This window comes from Arachis hypogaea, chromosome 12 (assembly GCF_003086295.3).
Source record: "Arachis hypogaea cultivar Tifrunner chromosome 12, arahy.Tifrunner.gnm2.J5K5, whole genome shotgun sequence".
In the NCBI taxonomy this organism is placed as follows: Eukaryota; Viridiplantae; Streptophyta; class Magnoliopsida; order Fabales; family Fabaceae; genus Arachis; species Arachis hypogaea.
The window spans coordinates 116726236-116735734 of record NC_092047.1 but is presented as its reverse complement, the minus strand read 5'-3'; the positions used below and the strand labels follow the sequence as shown (position 1 = coordinate 116735734).

Below are 9499 nucleotides of genomic sequence, written 5' to 3'. Positions count from 1 at the left end.
CAACCAACAAAATACGTACAACACATAAAGTTTAGTATACAACACATAAATTTTGGTGCATTAGACATAAATTTTTAGAGGATCACATATCCAGAATATTGATATATAAACATGAAAATGCAAAACATAAGCATGAAGATCCCGCTAGGGAGACAATGGATTATTTGTACAATGTGCTTAATTAATTTTAGTTTTGCATTTTCATGCTTATGTCTCCAGCATCCAATGCTTTGGGCTTAAAGATGTTATTTATCTGATTTTTCTTTTGGTGTTGGCAGCGAACTTATTGTTATATTCCTGAAGTTTTTATATGAACAAGATCCAGTTAAACAATTGTTGGAAATATCAGATGCAGACTATGATATCGAAATTGATGTGTAAGTTTGTTATCTACCCCATACTCGGGGTTTTTTTTTTCAAATCTATTAGATGTAAATTTCCACTGTGCGTGATATTACATATTTATTTATCCTTTTGGCTCAACTATGGCTTGTACAGTTATTAACGTATTATGGGACTTTGAATGTAATTGATACTTGGCAATTGAAATTTTTCTTGAAATTGTATATGTTTTAAAGAAAATTTCAGTTACAAGAACATTTTTTTTCGAGAAGAATGATTTTCAGCCCTTCCTACAACCCCCCCCCCCCCCCTTAGTAAATAAATAATGTCATTTGACATGCGAAAGAGCTTTGCAAATGAACGGAAGCTTGCCAATCTTTTTGTCATTTCTGGTCAGAAAAAATGAAATTAAATTTAATAAGTCAAAGCTGAAAGCTGAGCACCACATAAACTATAATAAAGTGAGGAGAAATGCCTTTGTCTGATAGTATGTACACAAATTTTCAGTGAGCAATGTAAATAGTAAGATATTAGATGGTCTTGAGTGTCCTTGTTTTTATAATAGTTTAAGTTGACATGACTTCCTGATGTTAGTTGCATTTTAGATTTAATAGAATAAAACTTTTCAGGGAAACAATGCAAAGAAGTCGGGAATTAGTTCAGTTTGGAGGATTTTCTGACACTGAATATCTAAGAAGAACATTGGCAAAAGAATTCCAGCAGATGGAAATAAGGTATTATCTTCTTCCGTTCAAGCCACCAGTTTGGATAAGTTGCTTTGCCCTCTTCTTGTTTTCATTCTTTGATGATGTGGTGAACAAGATAACAAAAATGCTGAGAAAATGTGAACAAAACTATCTGCTTTCTTTCTCTGTGTAATTATGCTTCCACCAGAATGAAACCATTGTGAATTTATTCTTAGTTGTATGACGTGGAGAATTGCCATTTGAGTATCATTGTTTGATCCAATTTACATGCTGAGCTTGAATGGATCGCACCTGAAAATAGCACTAGTGAGGAAGGTGCAGCTTCTTGTTTAGAAATTGCCTTCACTTAAAAATAAAAAAAAAAATAAATGTCAATAATTTCTCTGCAGAGAATCAAGTCATGTCCTCTAATCCATAAATATTCTTCACAGTTCCAATTATTTCGGTGGATTTTATAGATTCTCATTGTGACTATTACAGCTTCAGAGAGGCTTTTGAAATGCCTTTTATTACGGTCTCAAGAAAAATATTATGCGAGGATTTTATGCCGTTGTGTCCTCTTCCTTCTCTATCAAAAGCACCTTCATCCATGAGAATTCCCACTTCAGTATCATATTATGAGGTATTTATCTAATCTTCAATACATCAGTCCCAATTGTTGGGGCTTTTTATGTTATATTTGTATTTGTATTTGAATTTCATCTCAGTTCTCTAATTTGACAGAAGTGCTGTATTCTTATCTTCATTACTTGTTTTCGTTCTGTAGGATTCCTCTAAAGCTTCTTTGTCACATTACACCTGTCAAAAGCAATATATTGATTATGTATCTCTCCAAGTACCGAACGAGTCTTTCTCAGATATTGCAAATTGTGTATGCATTGTCAGAGGATTTATGTACGACTCACACCGTCTAAAGAACGGCTATAGTTCTTTGGAAGCTGTGCTGTTATATATTCCTGCTGATTATCAATGTGTGGATCTGTCTTTGTATAAGGTAACAACGATAAAATTATAAATATTTCATACAACTTTCTATACTCGGTTTCTTTTATTTTTTCCAGACTTTTTAATCTAAATGTGATGTTTGAAACAGGATAGTCAAATTGTCATGCTACTAAACAGAGCTACAAAGAGATCAGAAAGCGCTGTAGGTGGCTGTATGATGATTATGCACGCAAGTGATCTACCATATGTCTCTATATCAAGATCTGCTTGTACAGACAACTGGACATTGCAAGAATTGAAGGTAAGTCACACCATGCCCATTGTCTTCACGATTGATAACGTAAATTAATGATCTCTGTACTAACAAATACATGTATATAATGAAAGTACCATGAGTTGCTCTCAACTTTTAGTTTCTTCTAACTTCCAAATTCCACCAACCCTTTTTTGTAATTGTGTGCACCTAGGATTCTGTGGCCCACTTGAACATAGGGGACGAGAAAGCCCGCACCATTCCGCATTCTGTAACTGCTCCCTTGGCAGTTAGTGGTGAGTACTCTCTTCTTTGTGTATGTGTGACTTAAATGCATTAGAATTCATGCGAGAACAATCAACCTGTGAAATATATTCATGTTTAGGTCACAAGAATTTAAATGTAGGAAGCATACAACGTATTTCTAATAATAGTCAGGCCCTTGAAAACATATGTTCTCTTTCCCTCCTTATAGTTGAATTTTCCTATACTCAAGCTGGTTATGGTGTGTTAATGTGGGTAACTGTTCCCTGTTCGTTGATATGTCTTGCTGGCAGCATCAAGAGGCGTGGCTTGTGTATTTGCTGCGAGAAAGCGTGCCCTGGTCTACATTTTGGAGGAAGATGAGGATGAAGTCTCAGATGCAGAATAATATCTAATTGAATTCTCATTCTCAGGATGAAGTACAACTGTCCAAGTATGGTACTACCGTACTACGTGTCACATCTTAATATATTTATTAATGTAATTTAAAATTTTAAAGTCATTTCTATTTTATATACAATTAATAGTTGAGAATCTTTAAATGATGATTTAGTCAATTTGTCAAATTATCTAAGTTTTTAAATATCAATTTTACATGAAGACTATTGTAGGTGAATTTTTACTCAACTTATATTACTCTTATGAGATTTTAAAATTGATAATTTTATTAGATGATATGAGATATTTAAAATAGATAATGTGTTAAACTTAAAGCTCGAAAATAAATGTTTTTTTTCCTAGTGCTTTGTGATTATGAAAACTGAGTTTCTCTTTTCTCCTTTTTTTTCCGGATGAACAAAACCAATATTAAAGAAAGAAAACATGACCAACCCCATGAAGGAAATTCTTCCATGTAACAGACTAACAGTATTATTTAATTCCGCAGCTAAAATTATTGATTTATTTATCTATAAGTACATCCACTATACAAAAGTCGGATGAAGCATCTTTCTCTCACTACATATGATTATCAGCATCATTACAATGCTATTACCTCCCGACAAGTTACGCTGACACATACAACTGCTGAAACACTCAAGCTACAAGTACAAATTGATTCCAACTACGAGGCCAGGGGGCCAACTACACAACATCTAAGTTACTGCACAGAATTTAATACATTCTGGTAAATCCTACTTTCCTTAGATTCCGCAGTCGGCACGAAACTGTCGTCTCTGCGCAACTTGCAGGAAGGAATGTTGAGTGGAAAACATCACAAGTAAAACAGTTACATGAGAGTAGTTGCAGACTTTGCAGACCAACATTCCTACAAAGGCAGAGAATTTTATCGATTGAGGCAAAGTGGAAGCTTTTAAATTAACCCTGCACCAAATAGTAACATGCCTTCGGTCATGCTACGAAACTTCAGCACGATGGCAACTCTGCATGTTAGCAACAAAGACTTGGGTGTGTTTATGAGTTGGGGTTATGGAAGTGAAGAGCTTGAAGGGTAAAATGGAGAATATTTTTTTCTTCAAATCCTTTTCTTCCATCCCTTTCCTTTCAACTCACAAACACACTCTTAGACGCTAAAGCCAGAATAGTTTAGTAGATCATAACAGGTGAAATATGTATGCCTCCAACAGCATATTCTATGAGTCATCCAACTCAACAAGCTGTGCCCGTCTCTCAGCAGCCTTCTTCCTAACAAAAATGCCCCATCTCAAAGCTGCCTTAAGCTTGAGCCAGCCAACAACAGCTTTTCCAGAAGAACAGCCTCGCTCATCATCACAATTGTAGCTCATTGGGTTTGCGGCCATGTATGCAGATGAATATGAAAAACCATCTTCATGGGCATTAAGGGAACCATGAGTTTGGCCTCCCATATTAAAGATACGGAGCAGATGCTGCATATCTTCATTTTCCAGCATCTCATGACTTCTAATACGAATCTCTTCCTCTGGAAACAATTCCTCAATTCCTCTACTAGGATTTGAACTGCTGGCAGCCTGAAAGCCGTGAGTGGCTGATTGTAACAGACCATGTGTCACCATACTGTCATCTCTATGAAGTTGATCTTGGTGTGAAGCATTCAACTGATTTTGTAGCGGGCATGCATTATTATCAAATTGAACACAAGAATTAACATTTTGCGTATGTATCGGAAATCTGGTAGCTGTACCGTCATGATAACCTGGAAATATTCACGAGTCAGCAACCAAAAGATTCTTAAGGATTCCCCATTTGTTTCAAAGGTAAAACATATCAGGAGTAAAAAAGCCTACACTGAAGAATAAAAGAAGCTTGCTAAATAGGTCATTTGGTTCTTAAACAGAATCATTCACCACGTGGGTTGTAGTTTTTGCTGTGCAAGACACTACGAAAGCTATAATATCTATTTGATGCCCAACAATCTAGTCTAAACATTGTTTGCTTACTTCATTGGTTGAATGATGGGAGAAGAAAGTTGGGAGGGAAAGGCTAGAATCTGTTCACCTTAAGTTGGTTTTGACAGAGAAATATGGAGAGATTGGTGTACCTTATATGACAAAAGTAAATAATTTTTTCCATAAGGCTACGTTTGTTTACAGGGACGGAACACTGAGATCGAGAACAGAGATACAAAATCGTGTTTGATAGATAAGACATGAATAGAGACATTGTATCTAGAGACACTGAATTAGTGTATTTTGTGTCCATCCTGACAGGAAGGACACAAAGACACTAACAAAAGACACCACTTATTTTTTATTTTTTCTTTCATTATTCTTGTTAATTTTTTATAATTATATATTTTTACTATTATATTTTTCTTCTCAAATTTTTTGGATGAAAAAAAATGAGAATAAATTATATTTTTATAATATGTTCTAGTTTATCACCAAACAGAATATAAGAACACAAAATTTTATGTTTCTGTCTTTTGTGTCTTGTTTTCAGTGTCTTGTCTTATCAAATGCAGCCTAATAGAACAAAACAGAACTGAAAAATGCATGATGGATAAAAAGAGGGAGATAACAAATAAATACCTCCAACTGTTACTCCTGAATCCACTGAAGGCTGCCCTGTGTTTACTGGAACTGGTAAACTTGGGACTGAAATCTGTTGGAAGGAGTTTGAATATTCATGAGAGCTTATTTGAGCTTGAGGATGAGATGTGTCCAAACTCTTATTATGGTTGTAATTTAGCAGAGACTTCCCGTCATACTCAATAACATGCATCCAATTTTCGTATGCCCTCTTCACCAATGTGTCAACATAGACCTACATAGACCACCAGTATTTTCAGAAATTTGATCATATTATTTCCTCACAATGTTTATTTTTAAATTCTTAATTTTCCATTTTTTGGTTTTTTTATAAAAAATGATATAAAGGGGCCGCATTTTTTTTCCCCAAAAAAATCTTGTTTTGTCACAATAAAAGTCTATATACATGCTACATATAAGAGTTGTATTAAGCCAAACATGTACCTGTTTTATTCAGACATGCAGAAACATTAATTATAGATGCTATGCTTGAGTAAGGAGTTTATATTAACACAAAGTTCCAAAGAAAAACCGAGCTTTTATTGTATGGCATCAAGGACCATTAAATCATGAAAGAAACCCCACAAGGAGTGGTCCATAGTGAACAATAAATGCAAAATTTTCCATGGAGATTTATTTACCTTTTGGCTCTCCGAAAGAGAATCAGCTGGATAATATTGGTCATTGGCAATTAAGCCACTTAGCTCATAGATGTTATTGAAAACAACACCCACATTTCTTGCTTCGTCAGGATAGTATACATAAAGATTTCCACTGAGAACACAAGTCTTTGCATGCTCAACAAGAATATCCCACATCTTATTTGACATGCCACTCCCAAGAATCTACAAAAAGAAGGATAATCAACCAACAGAAAAATTTGACAGATAATTATAAATCATTGAATTAACACAAATTCAAAGGATCTCAACATTCAATCAAAAGGTTGCAGTACTAGGCAACAAACTAAATGGACAAAAGTCTTATCCTTACATTGCGTAATCTCTGAGGGTCCCTGACCACAAGTCTTAGGAAGTCTTCAACGGTGTATATTCCAGCTTTATTTAGCCTTTTGTGAAAGGAACCATCCTTGCCAATCTTCTCCAGTCTCCATACCTCATCAGTCAAGGCGGGAGGGTAGTGTTTCTTGTATACTGTAATTTCACAGACGTTTAATTACTATGAGAATAGAGGAAGATATAATTAATATAAGGGCATTACGGACTTACATTCCCCACGATGATCCTTAACAGTGAAAGCTTCAGTTTTGGCTTCACGAATACGCATCCTCTCGCAGCAACCGGAGGCAACTTTCAGCCCCAGCCTGAATTTCCTACTTCTTATCCAGCTAGAATTATCTGTAAATGAGAGCTCACCCAGTGTTCCTATACCATCCTTCAGTGTAACTTGCAGATCGCCAGCAAGAAGAGGCCTTTTTCCTTCCCTCTCTTTCACAACATGACTCTCAAAGTCTTCTTCAGTCCAATTATCATCATCCTCATTATTGAAATCACCTTCAAGCACAATAACATCTAGTTTGGCACATGACTCTGGGCCTGATGTGACAATCTGGCCTGTGTTTGCATCAATTAAAACAATATGTATGGCGGCAGACCCTTGCTCGCCCTCCACTTTTCCACCAGTAAAGAGAGGAAGGGATAACCTAGTTTTGAAGTGCAACTGTAAATTTTTGCCATCTCGGCCTTCAATGCGCTTTGGAGAAGACCTGAATTTATTAGGGAGAACCAAAGTATAAATATCAGACATATTTCAGTCAACCTTGACAAACATACAAATCAATGAAATCATCATGAAAATAAGGGTCACTAAATTTTGAATTTTATGTTTGGATCTACAATGGCATAATGTGTCTAATATAATCATTCTATAGCAATAATGTTGTAGGATTTCTTGCCATGAAAGCAGTGAAAGAAAATAAAAGGGTTAAATTTAAAATGGTCATGCATGATTAGTTTACACAATAAAATCTATTATGCAAATGCACCTAATAAAATCATTCTATAATAACAAGCTGAGGAACAAAAAAGTACCTTCCAGTAAGCTTGGCAGGGCCTAGTTTTGCCAAAGCACGCTCAACTTCTTCACTAACCTAATAAGCAACAAGCAAGAAAAATAAGAAGACACGTTTACTTTACTTATCAGAGAGAGAGCCTTGGTCAAACAATTTTTAAGCCAAGGAGCAGAATTCAGTTCATTTACAGAGTTCTATGAAATCTTATTTAACAACATTAAGACATATTTAGAGAGAGAGAGAGAGAGAGAGAGAGAGAGAGAGAGAGAGAGAGAGAGAGAGAGAGAGAGAGATGTAACTCAGTCTTGTCCTAAAAAAAAATAATAAAACTAAAAATAAAAAATTTCAATCTTGTCCTTAAAAAAAAAAAGTAAAATATCAGAGTTGTCAGATTCTAATATTGAGTTAATACCACAGTTACAGTGAAGTGAATTTTCTTACAACTCTGCGAAGAATAGGCTCCAGTGATGAACAAAGCTTCTGCAGACTGTCAACCTTCAGAGCTTCAACAATTACACTGCAAATGAAGATAAATGCATTCATCGGTCAGTGTAAGACAAATTAAGGTTAACAGATGAAGATAGTGTGACTCAAGGCTACTTTATTCAATATTTTTTTTTTTTTCTGCTCTCAGTCTTCGTTTTAGCTCTTTAGAAGCATATTTCAAATAAATTTTGATATTCTCGCATAAACAACCGTTTTTTCCATCAACTTCTTTTTTCATTAACAGAAAAGCAGTATGATATAAAATTGAAAGCAGATAAGGTGACAAACATACAGTGTACAAATTTCTCTATCATTTGCATGCAAACATTGCAAGTGAATAACAATAATTTCGAAGAAGAAAACCAATCCAGCTCAGCGAAGCTGAAGAGTAGTGAAAAATGTCAGAAAACGAAGTCAGTAATACCTAGCCAAAGCAGGTCGCTTCCGATCAGGTTGTCCTTCGTCAGCTGAAGCCGAATCCAAACACCGCTTCTCTCTGCCGTGCATTGTTCCAATTCCTCAAACCGAACGTTAACCTCCCTGTGAGAAGGTGAAAGAAAATAATAACAAACAGCACGCAGCAGGCAGTAGATTTTCACAGCCACGTAAAACTCAGCACTCAGCAGTTGAGTTTGATCTCGCAAACTCAGTGAAGCCAAAAGAAAGATGCGGAAAAGAACAAAGAAAAAGAAAAGAGAGTGCGTAACGAAAAGGAAAAAATCTGCAGTTTGTGATAATTTTGCTTGGTTTTCTCAGCAGCCAAATAGACCGTGCCGACGGTGCAAAAGAATGAGAGGGGTGAGAGAAAGAGAAAAAGAAGTGCGAAAGGATGAAAAGTACGGAATCTGAGAAATTTCGGGGAAACGTATGCGAACTTTCTGTTTTGGCTTTAAACGCGATTTTTTTGCAATGGGGGACGGACGCTTATTCCCTTGTCGCACAGCACAAAACAAGTTAACAACGACACTCCCACACACATCGCAATCTCCCTCCCACAATTTTTCCTTTCCTTTTTGCGGACCACATCATCGCCACATCTGGACCCTCCACGTGGCACAATCCTTTAGCTTAGGTCACACCACCATGATATTCTATATGATAATTAATTAATTAATTGCCTCCTCAACAAATAGAACTTCCTCAATCCACATGTTAGACAGACAACTCTTCTTATGTTAGTTGAAATCTTATTAAAAACTAATGTTTATTCATAATTCGGATGACTTCTCAAATAAAAATATTTTTATATAGAATAAAAACCGTTAAATAATTTAATATATATATATATATATATATATATAACTAAATTATTTAACTATTATATTATATAAAATTATTTTATGTGGGGTTTTGATCAATTTGTTGAGTCGTGTTCTACTTGCTAGCCATATTTTCATCTATGCGACTGCCGCCGGGAGTCCCAAGCCAACACATGCTCACTGCGAAAATATTCAATCCAACGACAATGTATTTTAATGGGACCAGCAACTCAATTGATCAC

At 35.5% G+C, this 9499-nt stretch overlaps 2 protein-coding genes across 2 annotated transcripts; one reads left to right on the top strand and one right to left on the bottom strand.

The window, feature by feature from the left end:
- The first annotated feature begins 281 nt into the window (after nucleotides 1-281).
- On the top strand, nucleotides 282-3015 carry LOC112728617 (anaphase-promoting complex subunit 4-like). The gene is made up of 7 exons (XM_072209955.1): nucleotides 282-377; nucleotides 972-1076; nucleotides 1530-1671; nucleotides 1816-2043; nucleotides 2143-2295; nucleotides 2462-2543; nucleotides 2805-3015. The coding sequence occupies exons 2-7, from the start codon at nucleotides 979-981 to the stop codon at nucleotides 2897-2899; spliced, it is 798 nt and encodes a 265-aa protein (XP_072066056.1). The 5' UTR covers nucleotides 282-377; nucleotides 972-978; the 3' UTR covers nucleotides 2900-3015.
- A 343-nt stretch (nucleotides 3016-3358) lies between these two features.
- LOC112728615 (calmodulin-binding protein 60 B) lies at nucleotides 3359-8982 on the bottom strand. Its single transcript, XM_025778837.3, has 8 exons — nucleotides 8423-8982; nucleotides 7954-8029; nucleotides 7532-7590; nucleotides 6710-7206; nucleotides 6474-6634; nucleotides 6122-6325; nucleotides 5481-5715; nucleotides 3359-4645 (listed from the first exon to the last, which is right to left on the bottom strand). Exons 1-8 carry the CDS (start codon nucleotides 8503-8505, stop codon nucleotides 4104-4106), a joined length of 1857 nt encoding a protein of 618 aa, XP_025634622.1. The 5' UTR covers nucleotides 8506-8982; the 3' UTR covers nucleotides 3359-4103.
- Nucleotides 8983-9499: the final 517 nt, after the last annotated feature.